Source organism: Carassius auratus, chromosome 27, assembly GCF_003368295.1.
Source record: "Carassius auratus strain Wakin chromosome 27, ASM336829v1, whole genome shotgun sequence".
In the NCBI taxonomy this organism is placed as follows: Eukaryota; Metazoa; Chordata; class Actinopteri; order Cypriniformes; family Cyprinidae; genus Carassius; species Carassius auratus.
Window position 1 is genome coordinate 18,628,700 of NC_039269.1, and position 23,216 is coordinate 18,651,915.

The 23,216-nt window shown below is 41.8% G+C and overlaps 1 protein-coding gene across 18 annotated transcripts in view; it reads right to left on the reverse strand.

Moving 5' to 3' along the window:
• The window catches only part of dlg1b (discs large MAGUK scaffold protein 1b), a 149,273-nt gene extending 126,474 nt beyond the window's left edge, over positions 1-22,799 (reverse strand). For 5 of the 18 annotated variants that reach the window (XM_026206365.1, XM_026206366.1, XM_026206359.1 and 2 more), the window contains exons 1-2: positions 22,122-22,792; positions 21,612-21,743 (exon numbers count right to left, since the gene is read on the reverse strand). In XM_026206365.1, coding sequence (XP_026062150.1) covers positions 21,612-21,743; positions 22,122-22,140 — 151 coding nt within the window. In that variant the 5' untranslated portion in view covers positions 22,141-22,792. Of the gene's footprint in view, positions 1-21,611; positions 21,744-22,121 lie in introns of all 18 variants that reach the window. The other 13 variants (XM_026206361.1, XM_026206370.1, XM_026206368.1 and 10 more) reach the window with 6 other exon arrangements.
• Between the last annotated feature and the right edge of the window lie 417 nt (positions 22,800-23,216).

Here is a 23,216-nt window from a genome sequence, read left to right on the forward strand (position 1 = left end):
TCATTGCAGCTCGTGCAGAGCCCCTCTGCACGCTGATGACGGGCACAGCGAGTGTGTCGCGTGCTTGGGGAAACCCCACGCTGACACAGCACTCGCGGGGAATTCATGTTCTCATTGCGAGAACATGAATATCGCCTCTCTGCGCTCGCGAATCGCTTTCTTTTCAGAGAGCGATCTCGCTCCTCGCGCCCTCCCTTTTTCTTCCTCCCGCGAGCCGGCGAGGAAGAAAAGGCGGGGCAGAGGATTAAAGCAGCAGGATGAAAGCGAGCTCACGCCGGCTCAGCCCCCGCGTGCCTCGTTTTCTCCGCCCAGAGGGGATTCCCCAGTCCTCTTTGTACAGCCAGACCAGTGTCCCTCTGCTGCCGCGAGTGATCTGGTTTTGTTTGGAGGGACTGAGGAGGAACTGCTAGAGGACAGCATGTCTCTAGCCGCTTCAGATGCTGAGGAGCTGTCGGGCTCGCCGGACCCCGCCCCCTCGATGTCATCTGAACCAAACCGCTCGAAACTCGGGATGGACGCCGAGCTTATCCGCGTTCTCTCCAGGGCAGTGGATGAGCTGGGTCTGGATTGGTCTCCTCCAGAGGAACCAGCCCGTAGCCGTCTGGATGAATGGTTTCTGCCGGGGCGCCAGCAAGCCCCTCGTCAGCGAACTGCTCCGTTCTTCCCGGAGGTCCACGACGAGCTCACTAAATCGTGGCGCGCCCCCTACTCAGCGCGCCTGCGTACTTCATCTTCATCCGCCCTCACCTCAATTGATGGCGCTGATGAAAGAGGATACGAACGGCTGCCGCCGCTGGACGAGTCTGTGGCCGTGCATCTCTGCCCGCCAGCAGCTATTGGATGGAAAGCCAAGGCCAACCATCCGTCCAAACCCTGCCGTACGACGTCGGCGCTCGCCGGGCGTGCCTACTCATCGGCAGGGCAAGCAGCCGCGGCGCTCCACTCTATGGCGGTGCTTCAAGTCTTCCAGGCCAAACTTCTCGCCGCCACCGACGAGTCTGGCCCAGATGTCGCCACACTCAGGGAGCTGAGAAGTGCAACAGACTTGGCGCTGCGTGCTACCAAGAGCACCGCCCAGGCCATTGGGCGCTCGATGGCTAACCTGGTCGTCTTGGAGCGCCACTTATGGCTCAACCTTACGGAGATCAAGGATGCTGACAGAGCCCAGTTCCTAGACGCACCGATCTCCCCCAGCGGCCTCTTTGGCCCGGCGATAGAGGGATTCGCCGAGCGTTTCACAGAGGCGCAGAAGTCGTCCCAGGCAATGCGACACTTCCTGCCGAAGCGCGCTTCATCTGCTGCCAGTCGCCCCAGACAGGTGCCGATTCGTCAGCCTCCTAAGCAAGCGCCAGCTGCTACCACCGCAGCCCAGCCGGTGAAACCCGAGCCTCGACACCGTTCTCGCTCGGCCACCAGACGGTATCAGTATCCCAAGCGCATGGGACCCCGGCCCAAGATAGTGCTGGACCCTGCGCCGCCGCCGTCATCCTGATCGACAGGAAAGAAAGAGGAGGGGGCTAAGTCTCGCCACAGCCGGACCACCCCCCAAACTGCCCCGTGTGTTCTGCCGTCCATCTCCAGATGTCGACGAAGTTGTTCCTGCTGCAAACAATGGGCCCTTGTTAGCGCCCAGACAGCAAAGCGCTGTTATAGTGCAAAAAATAAAAAACACACTCCTTCACAAAAAGAGCAGTTCTCCTCACACAACACTCACGAGTGCTATGTCCCCCCACGGCGGTCAATCACTCGAGTTAATACAACCTCTGTCCATCCGGGCCTCACAATGGCAAGCCATTCCCGGGGTATCAGATTGGGTCATGGGAGTAATAAAACACGGCTATTCCCTTCAGTTCGCACGACGGCCACCACGCTTTCGCGGGGCGGTCACCACTTCAGTGCACAACGAGAACGCTCACGTTCTTCGTGCCGAAGTGAAAAATCTGCTGGTGAAGGGAGCTATAGAAATCGTTCCCCCAGCACACCGCGACTCAGGGTTTTACAGCCGTTACTTCCTGGTTCCCAAGAAGGATGGTGGGCTGCGCCCCATCCTCGATTTAAGACATCTGAACCGTGCCCTCATGAGACGGCGCTTCAGAATGATCACATTGAAACAAATCCTCTCGCAAATACGCTCAGGGGATTGGTTCTTTTCGCTGGATCTGAAAGACGCTTACTTTCACATCCAGATAGCCCCCCGTCACAGGCCGTTCTTGAGATTTGCCTTCGAGGGCGTGGCTTACCAATACAAGGTCCTCCCCTTTGGGCTGTCTCTGGCACCTCGCACGTTCACAAAGTGCATGGATGCGGCTCTCTCCCCTCTCAGGCAGAAGGGCATCCGCATTCTCAATTACCTCGACGACTGGCTAGTTCTAGCTCAGTCAGAGGGGGAGGCATTGGGTTACAGAACTGTGCTCCTCAGCCATCTGGAATGCCTGGGGCTCAGGGTGAACTTTGTCAAGAGCTCACTGTCCCCCAGCCGGCGGATATCGTTTCTGGGAACAGTGTTAGACTCAGTGACGATGAGGGCAACAATGGTGAAGGAGCGCGCTGCGGCTCTACAGCGACTTGCGGCCTCTTTCAAAATAGGTGCTTCTCGACCCCTAAAGACATTCCAGAAGCTGCTGGGTCTTATGGCGGCGGCATCGCCGGTGCTGGAGCTCGGGCTGCTTCGTATGCGCCCCCTCCAATATTGGCTGAAACCACGTGTTCCACCTCATGCATGGCGTCACGGACGCTTGAATATCAAGGTGAGTCAGGACTGTATTTCGGCCCTGACCCCTTGGAGGGACATGCAATGGATGGAACGGGGTGCTCCACTTGGTATGGTTTGCAGAAGGAAAGTGATCTCCACAGACGCGTCCAACAAGGGTTGGGGCGCGCTGTGCGAAGGGAAACCCGCTTTCGGCCAATGGTCGAAAGAGGAGAGCAGGCTTCACATCAACTGCCTCGAGATGATTGCAGTTCAACGAGCCTGCCAGAGCTTCCTGTCGGACCTAAAGAGCCACCACGTGCTGGTCAGATCGGACAGCATGACGGTGGTCTCTTATATAAATCACCAAGGTGGGCTGTCGTCGACGCGTCTCTTCAGACTGACGTCGCGACTGCTGGAATGGACCCAAAGCAATTTGGGGTCCCTGAGAGCAGTGCATCTTCCGGGCAAGCTGAACAAGGGCGCGGATATGCTGTCAAGAAGCGGAGTCTCCTCAGAAGAGTGGAGACTCCACCCGCAGACGGTTCAGAAGATATGGGAGGTCTTTGGCAGAGCGGAAATAGACCTCTTTGCCTCAAAAGACAACTCTCATTGCCCAATATATTTTTCCAAGATCAAGGACGCGTTGTCCCAGGACTGGCCCAACCGTCTTCTTTATGCTTTTCCTCCGGTCCCTCTGATTCCCCAAGTAATCAGGCGGGTCAGGGACCAGAGATGCAGGGTTCTGCTTGTAGCCCCATTCTGGGAAAATCAGCACTGGATAGCCGACCTGTCGCAGATGCTGACTGCAGCCCCATGGCCCGTTCCCCTGAGACGGGACCTCCTTTCTCAGGCGGACGGGACGATTTGGCATCCACACCCAGAGAAGTGGTCTCTGCACATTTGGTCGCTCGACGGGAGCCCGCGGGACTCCCTGAGCGTGTGCTAGACACAATTTCACAGGCTAGAGCTCCGTCTACACGACGCCTCTATGCCTCCAAATGGTCTGTGTTCTCCACATGGTGTTCAGACCATGGTGAGAGCCCGACCTCTTGTGACGTATCAGTGATACTGTCATTTTTGCAAGAGCTCTTGGAGAAGGGACGATCCCCCTCCACGCTCAAGGTCTATGTAGCAACTATAGCGGCATCACACGCCCTTATAGCAGGCCAGTCGGTGGGCAGAAACGACTTAGTCGTCCGATTTATGAGAGGTGCCAGACGGCTTCATCCGCCTTGCCCTCCCACCGTCCCTTCTTGGGACCTGCCCACGGTGCTGAGAGCCCTGAAGGGGGCCCCCTTTGAACCGCTACAGTCCATAGGCCTTAAAGCCCTGTCGCTAAAGACCGCTCTGCTATTGGCACTAGCGTCTGTTAAGCGTGTGGGTGATTTGCAAGCACTTTCGATGAGCCCTAATTGCCTAGAATTCGGGCCTAACGACTCGAGGGTCGTCCTGAAACCGAGGCATGGCTATGTGCCAAAGGTGCTCTCCACACCTTTTAGAGCACAAGTGGTCACCCTCTCTGCGTTACAAAACACAGAGGAGGATCCAGGGCTGAATCTACTTTGCCCAGTGAGGGCTCTAAAAGTCTACATAGAGCGTTCTGCACCAATAAGACGATCAGAACAGCTCTTCATATGCTTTGGAAACCGCACCAGAGGGTTACCGGTCTCTAAGCAAAGACTTTCAAGGTGGATTGTGGATGCAATCCAGCTAGCCTACTCTTCTTTGGGCCTGCAAAGCCCAATTGGAGTAAGAGCCCATTCGACGAGAGCAGTGTCTTCGTCTTGGGCATGGTCTAATGGTGTGACTATCGCAGAAATTTGTGAGGCGGCTGGCTGGAGCTCGCCGTCCACATTTGCTAGATTTTACAATCTAGACGTCCCAGCGCTTCATGCTAGGGTACTTTCTGTGTGAAGGTCACCTTCTTGTTCCTCATTTGCATGCTCTTGGCCATTCTTGCCCAAGGCTCAAACTCTACTCGTATGCACTCGGTCCCTTGGCTACTGAGGCGATACGAACACGGGATGATCAGGCTAGGCCAGACGTAACCTCATTGAGCTTATTCTGCCCCTAGTTGCTATTATCATATCTTGGTTTAACAAATCAAGTTTGATTGCGTTGGTCGTCCTCCCTTCTTAGCATGGCGTGATTGAACTGGGTTCCCATATGCGTCTTCGACGCAGTACGAGTGAAGTATTGAAAGGGAACGTACTCGGTTACTAACGTAACCTCGGTTCCCTGAAATACGGGAACGAGTACTGCGTTCCTTGCCATGCTAAAAAGGCTGCACAACTCAGTCGTCGCTTCAGTCGAAGTAACCTGAATTCCTGTGGCGAAGCGGCCAATATATAGCCAGATTCCCCGCCCATATTGGCGGGCTTTGGCGGGCTTCGCTGCCATAGGTTCGTGCAGCACCGCTGCCAAGCCATTGGTTTGTTTTAATAGCACTGCACGATCCAATGGCTGTGCAGTTTCACTGCGTGATTGAATAAGGCTTCAGTTCAGGAGAAAAAGGGGGTTTTTCCCATATGCGTCTTCGACGCAGTACTCGTTCCCGTATTTCAGGGAACCGAGGTTACGTTAGTAACCGAGTACGTTTTCACTGGTATTGATACAGAATACTCAAATATTGGTACCATGACAACACCAGTTAGCACTTGTTTCTAAGTCTTGGCGATCTATACATTCAAGCGTTTTAAAACATTTACGTGCATTCAGATTATTCAGACAACAAGAATTAGGGCTGTTACTTTTTATTCGATATTCGAATATGACGTGAAATATCCGTAATAGAACTATAAATAAAATACCAGTTTTTTAAAATGCCATTTGTAGCGCATTTTTTACAGTCTTAGACCGTTTGTTTTTTATTTTATTCTTTGCCATCTTATCCAGTAGAGGGCACTCTAGACGTATAGTAGCGTAGCCCATGACCAAATCTAGCTAATGTTCTCTAGTAGCCAGGCACATCTGTGCTCTCCGAACATGTGTTCTCCACCGTGGGGAACAATGTAAATAAAAAGAGTGCCGCACTTGATCCAGATCAAGTTGATAGACTGGTTTTTCTTGCAAACAATATTAAGAAATGAATTAGGCTAGACTATATGCCTTGCTCCTGCTGCTGTTTAATTTGTCACGTTATTGTTCTGAATCTTTTTTTTTCGCCTAATGTTGTGGGATATGCATAGTGGCACTTCATATAAATTGATATTCATACAAGTTGATAACCTGCTGTTTCAAACATTAAGTAAAAAAAAATTTAATCCAGTGAGTCCTGTTTATGACTCGCTGTTAACACATTAGTGATTGAATCTCCATTAGGCTACGGTGTTTTTTTTGTTTGTTTGTTTTTGTTTTATGCGCGGGGAGGGAGGATAGATATTCGAATGTATTCGAATACATTGCATGACATTTGATATCCGTTCAAATTAGATTTTTCTCAAAAGTGACAGCCCTAATGAGCATACATAGAATTGATTCCTCTTTGGCATATCATTGCTTCTGAATAAACACATACACACAAAATCATCTCAAAATAACTGTCTTGGCAAGTATTAATGTAAACACAGTCGGTTATGTCTTAAGTGAACATATACAAATGGAGAAAGAATTGACTTGTGCATCATTATATTGGCTCCGTCCATTCGGTCTTAAAGGGGCAGCAACCTATAAATACCTGCTGTTCCATTAGTGCCACCTACTGTAAGAGAGTGACATTTGTATCTCATTCACAAATCTAAAATCAGACCATTCTGTTTTTTCTTCAAATTTTGTGTGTTAAGTGTTAAGCATCTTTTTCGATTATAATTCAAATGCAGTGGTTGCAACTGGTTTTAAAGAGAGCAGGCAAAGCCTTTGTTTATATGAAGAGATTTATTTTAGTTATATACTTTTTATTTGATTTGGGATTTGTTTTAAAATATCAAGTTTTATTTTTTAATATTTCAATTTCACAGAGAAATATGCAGCATTTTGTCTGATAAATAATAGAAGGACACATTTTCATTTATAATTTGTATCGTGTAATCTGTATTATGAATTTTACTGCATCGTAAATTTAGTGAATCATTACACCCCTAGTTTTTGCTGATCATGCTGATTTATCCACAGTAAAGTTCAGAATATGTCTTCTTTTATTTGGGCTAGTAAATTAATTCTGGGCTACCAAAACCTGAAGTATGCCTGCCCGAAGGGCTACCAGGGATTTAGAAATTTTGCAAGCCCTGCATTGTCATAACATTTTGATCTGAAAAGAAGTGACGAAAGTGAAAAAAAAAAAAAAAAACACAAAAAAAAAACATTGCTTAATATCAATGAAAAATAAAGTCAGGGAACTACACTAACCTTTTCCACTGGTGGCACTTGCGCTACTTTTTCAGTTACTGGTGCAAAATATGATATGGTTTCACAATTTATTTATACTAAGCCGCTGTACATAATAATGAACAAAAATTAAACTGTATTGCATACATATGTGTTTTTTATTTTACTTGCCATATTTAAACCACATACCTTCTTGTTTTATTTCTTACAGTACACACAGTGCATTGCTCCATCTTGGTACCTTAACCCAGGGCCGTAGCTGGGGTTAGAGTGGCCCTGGTGCAGGGTGTACAGTGGGCCCAGTTTGAATTTGTTTAATTTGCACTTTATGTTCGTTCTATTTATTTATTTGTGCTATTTACACAATTTTTTTTACATTTTTTAAAGTTTTTGTTAATTTAAAATAGCACTACATAGTCTTCACTGTAAAATTAAATACACAGTCAAACCAAAATGTATTCAGACAACATTTCTCACAGTTTATTTGCTATAGTTTAGAAATTGTCACAGTTTATTTGCTATAGTTTAGAAATTGGTAGTTAAATATGACAAGAACTCAGTTAAACTGTGTCAGAACAAATTCCTCTTGATAATGTCAGAAAGCTTTGATAGAAAGATATGTAATGGAATCAACCAAAACTTCAGACAACTGTCAGTATGACAATATTTACTAGGGGTGCTCCGATCACGATCGGCCGATCTTTATGCGCATCTCGTCAGTAAAGCCGGTTATCTAATCAGCGGTTAATTCCATCAGGTGCGTGATTTCACAGAGCAGCTGTTACTATACAATGCAATCCAACCAATGCAGCCCTCTAGTCAGGTCCCTAATTTATTATTATTATTTTAAATCAATTTCACTGGTAGTCTACAGTATGAATCATTTTGGGGTTTAATATTTCACAACCCACTAGTAAAACAATATAATCAATTATATCATATTTTTGGATTGACTGTGGATAAATTCTTGTTAAAACTATAAAATAATTCAATCAAGAGCAGTGAGTGATTTTCTTTAATTTTCTTGGATTAACATTAAAGACACTGACAGCAGAGCTAGTAAATTAGGCGGGGTTACTTTAAGAGACAATGCATCCATTATAATGACACACATCCAATTTCTTTCTCAACTATTTACTTTCACTTAAGATATGACCACAGACTATTTCGAACACACTTTCCAAGACAGTTGTTTTGACATATTTTGTATGTATTTGTTGTCGGTACAAAAGCAAGACTCTGAGATGCGTCTCTACTTGCACCCTGAACACCAGAGCACTGCGGTGCTGAATTAAGTGCTTTCACTTTTCGTCTCTTTTTTTCCTGTTAGTTTAAACTGCGATTTGTATTTGTTCGTTCAGGTGCAGGAGGACGCAAATGTCCTGAAGGAGAGCTCGGTTAGGTGTTGCTGTTCGTGAGATGCGGCGCTCTCGTGCACACAGAAAACAGCAAGCGAGTAACTACTCAGTTCAGCTTTCCCGCATCTCGTGTTTGAATGCTTTTGACTCTTTTGAATGTTTAAATTGCCAAGCCAACTTGATGTGTTGAATGCTCGGAGCACGTTATAAAACGTATTGTTAAAATACACATTTCTGTTTTAATAAATGCTCATATTAGATTATAGCATAACACACAGGTACAAAAATAATCAGTGATACATTTGCAACCCCATAAAAATTAGGGTCGCAATGGCTTATCAAAAGGTTGCATATGCGTGCAGTGTAGTTCCCTGAAAGTGCTTGCAAATTTCTAAAGAAAACAAAAAAAATTTGAACAATTAAAAAAATCCAAATGTAAGACACTCTCAGAAACTTTCCACTTGGATTTCACAGGTTTTTTAGGTTGTATTTATGTTCAGTATGGAATCGCCAAGACCGTGATGCAAGGGTCACCCAAACTGCACAAAACACTCACCAACACGAGAGAAAGCTGCAGTCGCGCAGTGACCCTACAGCCCACCATGCCCCATGTGAAGGCTCTCCACACGGAATGTGACAAGCGGTGGAACCGAGGGGGCGCCTGTGCCACGGTCCTGTGGTGGACATTAAAAGCCCAAATTACACCCACTTCAGCTTACACTGAAATGGGAACTGGAACATTTATTTTATCGTCATTACTAGAAGCGAACTATATTAATGCACACATTAGTGGCATGCTATAATGCTAGTATTTGCTGACACTATTTAAGTTTTAACATTGAGTGACAGTTGAAACCTCATATCTTTCGAAGCTTCTTGACTTCATCCTAAATAAAATTTTAAAAAAAAAATTATCTCTCTTTATTTATTCCATCCCTTTCCAGCTTGTCATTATTTGAACAAATGCCTGAAACTTGGTATTACAAGCACTTTCTGTCTCTTTGAATCGATTTATGTATTCCCCAATTGTAAGCCGTTTTGGATCAAAGCGTCTGCAAAATTACTAAATGTAAATGTAATGACTGAACATCAGAAGGTATCTAGTTTTAAAAAGACCTCAATACACACTATTTTTAAGTTCAAGTCTACCAACGTTAATCTACTCTACTATCTGGTTTGTCTTTCAGACAAAAATGGCAGATTCAGGTTATGATTGGTCAGATCATCCCAGGCCTCCAGACTAACATTTGAGAGCAGTGGCACCAACACAACTAAGTTCAACAGATGTTGGCGCCAGGAGCAGATTTGGTAGCACTGGGGGTGGTATGGGGGGCTATACAAAATAAAGATAATTTAATCATAAAATTACTATTGTTTTGCATTAATAAGTGCCATTACTAATAATATTTCATGGTCATTTCTTGTTAATTTTTCTTTTGTATGTACAGATTTGACAATAAAGCACTAATCTTGAGTTAAGATGCATAAAATCTTTTTACTTTTATTAAGAACAGTTAAGTGTGCAAAATCTACTTTTTATATTCAGGAAATGTATATATTCCAGTCATATTAAATGTACCATCATTTTTCTATCATATGGAACTGACCAACTTCAGTGATTATGTGTGATGTAGTAGAAAATTTAAGAAAAGTTTGAGACTTTTTTTACTTCAGGTGTAAAATTCTGACAAAATCTTGATTTGATATTTTATAATAGTGGTTTTATAATTTCAAAATATAGAGAAAAAGTACAAATGAATGACTAACATGCCAGTAAGTGCTCCTCTGCTGCTGTCGCTTTAAAACATTTTACATAAGTGCTTGTTTATCACAAAGTATTTTCTCAAACTGGATCGTCTTAGAGCATTAAAGTGCTGGAAAAAGTAGTATGAAATGCTTCAAAAGTAACTGAAAAGTGCTTGAACTTCTCTCTCAGAAATTATATAATGATATAATTTGGGCTGCACAATTAATCACACGTGATTCTCATGCGTGTCTATTTAGTACTTACTTCCGTTCGGGTCGGGTACGCTGGCGTGTTTGGCTGCCGCTCCTCTCACCGTTTTGTTTATTTTAGTAATGTTTTAATATTATTTTCAGCACCTCCATGATTGAAATGGTGGTGCCATTTTACTTGTTTCGGACTGTTGTTTTTTATTTCTGTGCTCCACCTGGAATAATCTGCAATGGAATACAAGGGAATTCAACACATTGGTCAAAGCCTAGAACCAGCTGTGTTTGCGGATTTAATGACTATGGCCCTAAGGTACACTGCACGCGAACTGTTGAATTTAAAACAGAACCTGTCTCGTTTAGCTAAAGACTCTTACGATCTTTGCCGTGACACTGGCTTGCTACATCTTAAATGGTATATTCACCGGGGTTCGAGGCGAAGCTTTACAGCTTCATCTTCTCCCAGTATTTGTATTTCAACATGCCGACGTAAGACTAACAATCTGTTTTACACTGTTATTGATCAACGTAATTTAATACTAGTACCCCGTGTAGAGATTAAGTCATTGTTGTCTCCATTTCATAGCTCGGCTTATGCTGCATTATTTAATGCCCGCTCTGTGAATTACAAGGCACTGTTCTTTTTTTATTTTATTCTGGACAAAAAGTTGGACTTCCTGTTTTTAACTGAAACATGGCATAGAGAAAATGATGGACTTCAGTTTAATCAGATCATTCCTGTTGGTTTTGGAATCTTAGATCTTCCAAGGTTATCTGGCAGAGGTGGAGGCATTATTGTGGTTTACAACCTGCAATTCAAGATAAGCCCTGTATCTGTTTTCCAGTTCTCATCATTTGAATGCCTAGTTCTAAGTATAGTTCTGAGTATTTCTCTAACAGTCTATAAACCACCTAAGACATCACATGAAGCTTTACATCAGAATTTGCTGAGTTTCTGTCTATGTTGAGCTTGAAGTTCCATAGAATTCTTATTGTGGGGGACTTTAAGATACATGTGGACTGAAGTGACTCTGCGGTTGCCAAGGAATTTTTTATCGCTTCTTGACTGTCTTGAACTGCAACATTCCGGAAGTGGAAGTCTATTGATCAAACAGATTTTTCTACTTCTGTCGTATCCACTTTAAGTAACCAGCATTCAACATCTTTGGAGGAGAAAGTTTCACAGTTTAACAATGCACTTGTTACTAATCTTGACTCTTATGCTCCTCAAAGGTCAGGTCAGATTACTTCAGCCCGCACTGTTCCTTGGTATAATGATAATTTGCGCACTAGGAAGGCTAGGAATTTTTCTCAGATTATTGAAAACAATCAAGGAAACCCAAGACATTTGTGTCAAACTATAAATAGACCGCTTAAAGTTGATGCTGCCACCACCTTGCCTGTTTCTCAACAGCTATGTGATTCTTTTCTTAAATTTTTTAACTCTAAAATTGATAGTGTTCGCAAACAAATTTCTGTTGCATCTGCTCCCACTGTCTCACTTCTCTGTTCATCTGGGTTTACTGGTTTTCCTCTCACTAATTTTCCACATCTTGATTCTGAGGGTCTCAAAAGGGAGGTATCAAGCATGAAATCTACCACTTGCTTGCATCATTAAAGATTGTTGCTGTAACCCCAGTCCCAAAAAAAGAAAATACTACTCTGGAGGATTTTTATAATTTTCGACCTATCTCCAACCTTCCGTTCATGGCAAAAATACTTGAGCGTGTTGTTGCCTTTCATCTAAGTAACCATCTCGCAATTAATATCCTGTTTGATCCTCTTCAGTCAGGTTTTCAAAAATTCCACAGTACCGAAACGGCTTTGCTCAGCGTTACCAATGATTTGTTGATGGCTTCTGACTCTGGTGTAATTTCCATTCTCATCCTTCTTGATTGAAGAGCAGCATTTGATACTGTTGATCATAGTCTATTACTCAACCGCCTTGAACAAGATTTTGGTGTGTCGGTGACAGCTTTGAAGTGGTTTAAATCCTATTTTACTACTGACCGTTTTCAGTTAATTTCCATGGCCGGTTTCAGGTCTGAGATTAGCTCTGTTTTCACTGGGGTTCCTCAGGGCTCAGTCCTGGGCCCTCTGCTTTTTAATATTTATCTGGCACCACTTGGACAGTTGTTGCGATCGCTTGGCTTCCATTATCACTTTTATGCTTTTATCAAAGTCTGGTGAACATCTTGATGTTGATTTTCTGTCCGGCTGTGTTTCTGAGATAAAGGAACGGATGAGTACAAATTTTTTGTGTCTGAATAATGGTAAAATATCAAGTTATGCTTATTGGTTCCCGTCATCCAATTTCAAAAGCTGGTTCCTTATCTTTGACTATTGATGGCTCTGACTTGGCTCCTCAAGCTAAAGTGAGGAATCTTGGAGTTATTTTTGATACCAGGCTTTCATTTGATTCTTTTGTCCAGAGTACAGTTAAATCATCCTTTTTTCACCTCAGAAATATAGCTAGATTACGTCCTATGCTAAATTTTTCAGTAGCTGAAAAGCTGATGAATTCCTTTGTAATCTTTAGGATAGATTACTGTAACGCCCTTTTAGCCGGAGTATCTAAATCCACACTTAAACTACAATATGTACAAAACTCGGCCGCCAGGATATTGACTGGGTCCAGGGTATGCAATCACATCACTCCAGTTTTGGAGTCCTTACACTGGCTCCCAGTCCGATTCAGAGTAGATTTTAAAATTATGATGCTGACATATAAAGCATTGCATAGCTTGGCCCCTTATTATTTATTGAGCTGTTAACTTCCTATACCCCAACTTGGAGACTGCGTTCTTCACAATCCAACTTGTTGGTTGTTCCTCAAACACGCTTATGATCTATGGGTGACAGGGCCTTTTCTTCATATGCTCCTGTCCTTTGGAATTCTCTGCCTCCTGATTTTAGGGAAGCACAGGGCTACGACATTTTTAAAGGTAGACTTAAGACTTATTTTTTAAATTGGCATTTGATTGTTGATGTTACTTTTATGAGCTTTTTTTCTTTTGAGCTTTGTATTGCTTGTTTGTGTACAGTGCTTTGATAAGCTGCCTTTAAAGGCGCTTTCTAAAATAAAGTTTATTATTATTAGTAGTAGTAGTAGTAAGGCCGGGTCTGTGATTAGCATTAAATGTCAATCACCTGCTTTCAAATGGAGCGGCACTTACTACACAGAGCCATAGTTTGCTAACAAGCTATGCAATACTGCGTCGTAATTGCAGAAGAATCGCATTCTGTTATGAATGCGATATTGCGTAGCTTGTCAGCGAACTATGACTCTGTATATTAAGTGCCGCTCCATGCAGGTGATGGAAATTTACTGCTAATCACAGAACCGGCTTTACTGACGAGACACACATGACAATCGCATGCGATTAATCATGCAGCCCTAGGTATAGTGCATTCAACTATTTCTACAATAGCACCGTGGTTACTGTTAGTGTTACTGCTTCTGGTTTCCTGACGCATGTCAGCGCTATTTATAACAGATTTATGTGCAGAATTTGAATGATTCTCACTAGATCTTACAGTAACCTTATCATTGTGTGGCAAATTCAAATGCTTCTCACTGGATCTCGCAGCACTGTTTCATCTGTGCAGTAACAGTGTCGCAAAATCAACTTTGGCTCCTGAGTAAAGCTGTTCTCAGCTCGGACAAGTTTGTTTGAGTTGAGGCCCGAGCTGATAAGCGGTCCGTGCTGCGCAGCCGAAACATAAAGCGGTTTAGTTTTGCTTTTGTTTCTTTTGCCGTTTGATGTTCCTCAAATGCAAAAGAAATGGCAGAGCTTATGAGTTGGGCTTCTGGGGGAAACTGAGAAATCTAAATTCATCTGGATATAAGAGTCTTAGATTGTGACGGATGTTTTTATAATGCTTTTCACATGTATTTCTACCTTCATCGACTAACGTACATCTTAAATTCAAAATGTGCAGCTCTGTGCACTTTTTGCCAACTTAAAATAACAGTTGGTGTCTACATACTGTTGGAATCCCATTTGACAAAAAGGTTTGACTGTTGACAGGCTACAAAGAAAGGCCACTGGGTATGGGTATCTTAATTCATCCTCTTCTAATGCACATAATGTAATTAATTATTAATGATAACATTTACAAATTGTTCATTTGAATGAGTTTTTTGACACAAACATCCAGAGTACATTACATTCTGTATATTCTGCACAGCCTACAACCAGCAGACACAGAAATCCCAATCCCATCCCAATCAGTGTATGAAACTGCAGATGGCCTCTATTAATACTTAATAATAACCCAAACATCACTGGAAAACTAATCCCATTCAAATGTGCTAAAAAGCATCTTTCAAATCAAAATTTTAACTCCAAGATTATTACATCTGTTTGTTCTATCAAAAGCAGTACATACAACAACATGGCCATCCTCAAGCCTTTGGTCAACCAGAACAAAACATGCATATGATAAAAGAAAGTAAAGGAGCATTAAGTTTGATCTTTAATCTATTCTCTTGGGCTAAAAGTCTGGCTTCAGAGAGTTATGACTGAACCAAATTACTAATAAGCATGCAATTATGAGTGAGTTTTAATCACTGTTTAAGAATCAGCTATTAAAGGTACAGGTTGTAGGACCTGCCACGAGATGGCGCACTACCAAAACAATAACAATCGCATGGTTTGATGATGCTAAGGAGGAGCGTGAAATGATTGGATTTGTTGTCTTCTACCCAACCGCTGACGGGCATCAATCAGACGGAAAGATAAATCATGGATTTAACGGATGCAAGGACACAATCAGACTATGGATCAGATGCCTTCGCGCGCAGGTTTAGAGATGTGATGCCCCACATTTGGCATTAATGCCCCATAATACTAACCTTGTTGATCGTTATAATAACATATGTTTTCTGTAAAGATACGAATCAAAACAACTCACCTGTCAAGTAAAACAAGCGAGATCGGCATCTCTTTTTGGTTGAAGATTGTCGCGAAGCTCTTTCCATCTAGAAAATGCAACACCGATTTTAATCCTCGCTCTTTCTCTCCTCTTGTTCCAAACTCTTCTTGGTTCATTTGGTTAGCCCATACGATAACGTTTACGGGAGCTGTCCTTATCGACAAAACCAGCGGCAGATGGTAAACAGTAATTATGTTCCATAAATAACACAATCCACCATAAAACGTGCAAGAAGAAGTAAATAAGGAACTGCTTGAAGCAAGCTAGTGGTTTGCTGGACGCTAGACACTACTTCCGAATTTGTCCACGACACTGTTGTCATGTGGTTTCTATGTTAGTAAAGGCGGTAACAAAGGGTAACTAACGTCATTGACAGGCGACTGCCCTGCCCCATGTCAATGTTTACAATTTACAAGTAGTTGAAAACATTAGAGATATTGTTGGTAATCAGCTGGACAAAATATATAACACTAACCTAGGGTTTTGGTTACTTACAAGTTGTACCTTTAAGAGGTTAATACGGAATGTTGTACTTTGCCCTTAGTATAATACCAGTGTCATTATGAGGGGTTCTGTTTATTCATGTCAGTTCAGTGACCCCATCCACACTCTGCAAAGTATGCAATGTGCATGAAAAAAATTTAGCTTTTTTAATCTCTGCCTATTTAAGCAGTACTACAATGAAACATCAAACCTGCTGTTAATACAAAGGGTCTTGTTTCACACAAAATCTTTATATCTTCAGCCCAAACATGTCCAGGTGCACTGTTTAAAACCATTTGAAAACACAAGCTGTATCAAACAATACAGTAATTTAAAATTAGGCCTTTTATAAGGTTCACAATGAACAACGGAATAATCACTCAGGGATCGACGCTAAGGATTTTTTCTACTTTTCTACTGATCCGTTATCTTGCATTCTAGCTTATATGACAACTATATTTTAGATACCAATTACATTTTACAATTCTCTATTTCAATTTCGATACCACAGAAAAAATAAACATAAATATAAAGTATAAACATTATTAAAGAGTGAGAGAGTAAAAGTGACAGCCAGTATATAAGAACAAATTAACAAATTACAAGTAATAGCACAGTTAAATATAGGCATAGCACCAAAATAGAAATTAAATTATGATTTAGGTTTTTATGTTCATAGACGTTTAGGTACAGAAATTGAAAAATCACATATAAAATTAAATTTGCATATTCTTCACTCTGTGTTGCACCTTGATTTTTCATTGCCATTTTAAATTAGAGGCAACCATAGCATTTAAAAAAATGTATTGAAAAATTTATTATATCGTTTGATTTATATTAGACTGTATAATTTAAAAATCTGAAGCAAAAACAGAAAAACCTCACTTTAACCTTGGGAAATGATGCTACATAAAACAACTGTATAAAACAGAAACAGCAGGTGGGCTGAATGAGATGCAGATTATCAGCACGGATTATCTGGTAATGTGCGGCGTTCACCGATCGAATCTCGCACCTCCCGATCTGCTCGCACTCAAATCGGGGCAGCCCCGATTAATATCAAACATGTTTGATATTTAGGATTTAAATCGGGATGATGATGGTTATATGATTACGTCAGTACTTTCACAGCCAATGCACAAAACTTTAAAACAGCTGATGTGCAGCTTTGTTGGATAGTGGAGATAGAGAAAACTGTTTCTTGACATTTTGTAGTAACACAGCTGTCTGTATAATATGGCAAAAACTCATCACAACTGTAAGGAAAAAAATAAGCGCTAATAAGATAAGATTCTTGTGTGTGCTGCAACCAGATTTAAAAACCGGTTATGATTTTAAATCTCCTGTAGTGTGAGCCAGGCTTAAGGTACAGTAATACAGCGTTTCCTTGGTTACCGCTGTAAACAAAGCAGTGCTACTCTTTTTTTAATTTAATTACTTTCTGGACTCAGACAGACTCGACTCGGACTTGGCCTTTAAGAACTCGGACTTGAGTCCAACACGGCCCCTTAAGGACTCGGACTCGGACTTGGACTTGATGTTTGTGGACTTGGTCTTGACTCGTACTCGACAAAGTTGGACTCGGACCCAACTCTATAAGCTATAAATCGATACAAGAACTCCTTTGTACCAGTATCTGTGTGCCTGTTTAACAGATGTTTATCTTAAGGTTTTCTTTCTATTTTATCTTTTATATTGTTTTATCTTTTTTACCTGTCAATTGTATGTAGGTCATGCAGCAATTTTGTAGTCAAAAACAATTTTCCTCTCGAGGACAATAAAGTATACTACTACCACTACTACTACTACTACTAATCATGTAATTGTTGCACAATACCTTATACAGCACAAGCCTGATTTTGTGAGCTGCTAGTAAGGTTCACACATACTCTGTCTGCATTGCATATGTAGTACATGTGTGGTACAGAAGCAAACTGTGCTTTCACACAGGAGTCTGCTTCTGATCCATGATTGTTTACCACAAACACAACATTTATCCATTATTTTGATTTCAAATCCAAACATTGTTAGTTAAAATGCTTCTACTGCCTTTTCTTTTGCATTTAAATCTTTATTACAATCAATCCTGTGGTTCATAAAGAACTTTAAAATGATTGCCTTGTTTATCTAAAAGTGCTCTTGTCCTTTAAACCTAAATGTGTTGACTGTGAAACACAGTAGGGCTGTCAAAAAAATTAGAATTTCGAATATTTGTCGAATTTAAAATAAAAATCCACATTCGAATGCAAAAACGTTGCATTTGAATTTAAGGTGTGCGTTAAGGAGGCTGCTTTAAGGCCAGACCCAGGTATACTTCACATTCCGTGCTCCATTCCGTCTTGCGTCCGCACAGCTTTCAAAATGCGGTCAAGCTTGACACGCAGTGCCACTTTTGTCTCATCATTCACCTCGTGGGTGTGCTATTGTACGCGCACTGTCTGCACGGGCTCAAAATTTGCCTGCAAGCCAGAGGGATGCGCAGCTGTCCACGAGCCCTCTTGATTGAGTGTGTGTTCCCTACTCACTGCTGTGTGTGTGTGTGCACTTGGATGGGTTAAATGCAGTGCACCAATACAGAGTATGGGTTACAATACTTAGCAAATGTCAAGACTTTCACATTACTACATTTTTGTGTCAATGCATGTTCAAATTTAACAAACAATGCACTGTTACTTTAATTCATTGCGTGCAGTGCAGCAAAAAAATAAAACATTAGGTGCAGAAACAATCTCTGCACTGTTTCAGAATCACCACTCCTAAACACGCACTGCCAGACCCCAACCGTGTGTGCAGTGTGACCGCTTTAAACCATTAATATGAACGTGGAAAAATACACACCACATACGCACAGCAAACAAGTAATGTGAGCCTGACATTATGATGTGTGTGCGCTGGAAGTATGCATTTAACACTGGCAGGAATTAAAAAGAACAAATGCAATTTATAAACTTTAGTGATGACGCGACATTGCCTCTATAGTGCAAGTGACAATTCCTGTGTCAACTGTGCAGTGTGCAGCTCACTTATAGAGCAGACGTGATGTGATTTGAAGCCATTTGCATTTTGAGATAGACAGAAAGCTTGCGATTCATTCACGCTGTTTGTGAAATTATGTCTCACAGAAACAAACTTCTTCAAATTACTTTATCAGTTATTTAATGAAGAAATATGAATTGTACCTCACCTAAAGTATTATAATTATTTCACCCATACTGGACAGAGACTGTCACATCAAACGACTTAAGGCAGGCGCGTCATCAGCTTGAGATCAGTTTTATGAGATCTGCCTTTTTAAAGACCGCCAATCAATCATCCCAAAGCAATTATCGGCAGATTGAGATCAGTAGCCGATCAATAGGAGCACCCCTAGTCCTTATTGTCGAGACCTGCACATATATCTTATAGAGATTAGAATTTACAACTATTAGAACTAGATTAGAACTATTAGCCATTAGAACTATGATCTTTCACAACTAAAGTTTAACAAGACTGAATTTTAAAAAAAAAGGGTTAATTTCCTTAAATCGGTTATATTTGCTATATTCCATAGTGGAGATGACGGTTCAAGTTTATCTGAGACGAACCCTCTCTGTTGAGCCAGTCAAAACACAGGTGTAACTATCAGCCGATTCCTAGGTTTCTTGGAGTCTCATGTTCACTTTTTTCCCTCCGGAATGAGATCTGTGGTAAGGCAGCCCTTAAACAGAGTGCTGTATTGACATCCGATTAACAGACCTCTGCAACCACAGGATAGAATTTCCACAGTTCACCAAGCCTGCCAAATGTTTTTAACTCAGACACGTCTTCATTATCTGCTGGCTCATTTAGAGACTTTGGAATGCTAATGGTTTCTGTAGATAATTAATAAAATGGTTGCGATGACCAACTTTGGAAATTATAACCATTTACAACACCACAATCAGCACATGAGGAAATAATTAAAAACTATAAAATAAAATATATATTTATTTTCTTTTTAGCTGGCTTGATGCTCGCCAAAATGATTACAATGTGCTTTAGGAGATGTTTTCTATCTACTTGAGGAAGAGATTTTAATCCATTACATATTCTGTTTCAGACAGGACCTCTGAATAAAGATTGGGAAAAGATATCGGCCTGCCTGTGTGATATCAAATTCACCACTCCAGCTCTTTACGAAGCACTAAGAGCTTTTTAAAAAAGGTTCTTCTGTGTGTGAATAAAACCTGGCCATTATCTACTCAAGATAATGTCACTGACCCTTTAGTCTCATTTTCAAAACAATTACCAAGGAACTCGTGAGGCAGGTGGGTTCTGTCAAGGGTAAACCTGGTCTATCTTGTGACCCACATTTTTCATGCTAGAGGAGACCTGCCCTGCTCTGGTTAACTCTTCTTCTCTGGCATCAAGGGAGGGATCTTAAGGTTCTAATCGTTGAGATGCATGCACCGAGTCTGCAGCGATGCTCTCTCTGAGAAACCAGCATAAATCATCAGCCTACAGATTAGGACTAGGGTAATCATGTCAACAGACGGATTACATTTTGTTTGTCCTTTAGAATACATATCTGAATAAAAGTCAAATTGGAAACGGTCACTCCAATGCATTTTTCATTAGTGGCGCTCTTAAGAACACGTGCATGTTGGACATATATGAGAAGAGGGATTTCTACATGCGACTGTGTGAACCTGAATGACGCATGAGAGTGATTACACATGTATGGTGTGTGAATTTAGCAATGCTGAGCACAAACATTCATCATGGCTGCTCAGAGTAAGATGGTTTTCTGAGAACAGTGCTGAGACACACATAACATTACTGCGCAGCACTTCGGCCTGGACAATGGAAGTAAATATTTACAGCCTGTCGTCTTGTGATACGCAATTAAAATATCAGTTACATTCCCTCATCTACTACTACGTTTTTCTGCTTTTTACTAACCAAGTACATTACAAACAGGCTTTTAAAACTGAAGCAAGACACATCATTGAAATCATTCACAATGAGGAAGCTTACCAGTCTAAGCTTGCCTAAAACACGTGACTATTTCAGTAGACAAATCTAAAAAATTTAACTAAGCATACGTTAACTAACACTCTTCCCTTTTAGCCACTCAAGCAAAAGCTTCCAGTTTTTTTTTCTTTCTAAAGAATAGGAAGCAGAGGATGAAGTTATTACAGGAAGCCTCCACACCTTGAGGGCCAAAAACAGAGAGTCACTGGCACATGGCCAGTCAAACAGGCTGTTCAGCATTCCTCGTGGTTGCCTTTCTCACCTAGTTTGCAATGGCTGGCCTAAGAGAACTAAGAAACACTATATTGTGGCTCCTCAATCAAACAATTCAGATAAGATTTCGTTATACAGCTTCAAAGTATTTATTCCAAATTTACCACTGACAGCACAGTGCTGCAGGTAGGCTACTCTTTAGAAAATATATGAATAGACACGAAAGCTGTTAAAGTCAAGAAACAAAGTTAAATGCTTTAGTATCATGGTCACCTAGATTTTAGAAGTTCTCGCCCCTCTGAAAGCGCCAATGGTAATTAAATGTCAGTATAGCTTGAGTAACACATAGCCATGACTGGCTTTTACTACTCAACACCTCTGTGTAACGACAATCACCCACCAAAACTTTAGAGAGAAAATGTCACAACCTCCACAGACTGAACACCCCAAGATTGTAAAACTGATACTGATTATTTCCTACAGTGCTTACAACAGAGTTTAGTCATTCACCCTATATGTAAAAATTTAATTGAAAGTAACATTAGAAAGATAGATAAATAGATATTTCAAGCAACTCGTGGGGATAAATAGTAGCTCTCACAGCATGACACAGTACTTTCATTATTACTAGGGCAGTGCTGCATGACACATTGTAGTACCTATTAGCGCTTGGAAGAGGTTACTCTGGAAGATGTCAATGACTCTCTGGATGGAGTTTCTCAGCTGTCTGTCTTCAGTGTTACTGAGTTTTGACCGGTAATCCTCCAGCAGTAAAAGAGCCCTCTGTGCATCTATACAGGGCAGACAGAAAGTTTACATAATAACACGATACTGCAGCAAACAGCATAAGGCGAAATATCTAAAACTGATTTCTACGTTTGACGTCTTGTGTAAATAAAGCTTAAATAAGACTTTACTGTTTAACCTATGTGGTGTTGACTGGACGGAAACAAAAAAAAACTTAATGACTAAAAAGTTTATGTTCAGTTACCTTGAAATAAAGCCTCGTAAACGACAATATATTTAAAATTTACAGTGAAATTGTTGAGATAAGTTGAGATAAGCAACATAAGCAAGCAAGTAATAGTGAGTTACCAATTACAATGTCAGGCTGTGTAAAAGTAGAATTTATATCCTAGTTTTAATTAGTTTCCTCACGTTTATCTCACCTTTTTTCCTTACTGGCATGTTTCGCCTGAGCTCTTGCACGATAACAAATCCAGCAGAGCTCGCGTTAGAAATTAACAATACACGCGCTATTAAAACGCTCCTCTCCCAACACGAGTCCGTCCAGAGTGTCTACGAGGAGTAAGTCAGACGCAGTTGGCATGAAACTCAAATGTTTATCCGGTAAACATGGGGACGCTTCAGGCTGATATGAAAATGAGCCGTTGGGTCTTTAGAGTAGAGCGAGAGCTGCACTTCTTCAACCTGACAGTCGCGCGACACCACAGAATTGAGCTAACGTTACTCTACTGACAGCCCTGCGCTTCCATTCAAAAGACACACAGACGCTACGACTCAGCCTCCACCGCCAATCTGCTCCGCGTCTGCGGGGGAAAAACTGAACATATGTCGCCGCCAGTTGCAGGAGGGCTTCCAAAAACTCCCCAAACTGCAAATATACACCTCCCTGCCGTTTGCTTGCAAGGGCTCAGTGTGAACACAAGCGATTCAAATCCTCACGTCCGCAGTTTGCTACATTCTTCTTCGCCTTCGGCGCAATAAGGATTGTTTTCCTAAACGTCAAACTTCTTTCGTTATCTCCTCCTCTTTTTTTTCTTCCTATGTGTCAGAAATTCCAAACTTTCCTCCAAAATGGCGTCCCAGGGTTGGAAGTATGTCACGTGATTATAGACCCTACCCTTGACCGCCCAATCATGGGACTGAGCTACCTTTCCGCTCAGGGTTGGGAAGGTGAGACTTGACACTATCTTAAAGGAGACTCGCTATCTTAGGCAGGCAAGTTGTATAAACAAAGGTCCATATGAGGAAATGGGCTCTTACAAGTTAATGCGGGACTGATTTAACATTGCTATGCCTAGACTTTGTCTTTCAGTCCAAATGAAACATTCACGAGTATGATTAGGCTTTGATTTACCAATCCGCCACCAAGAAAGCTCAACTGAGGGGGCTTTATGTAAAGCCACTCAGAACCTGATCTTGAGATACGGCTGCACAAAGTTCCCTGTGTTAATCCAGGAGTTTAATGCCCAACCCTATAGGGTAGAACTATTTTGGTGTTGGTATATTTATATCAAAAT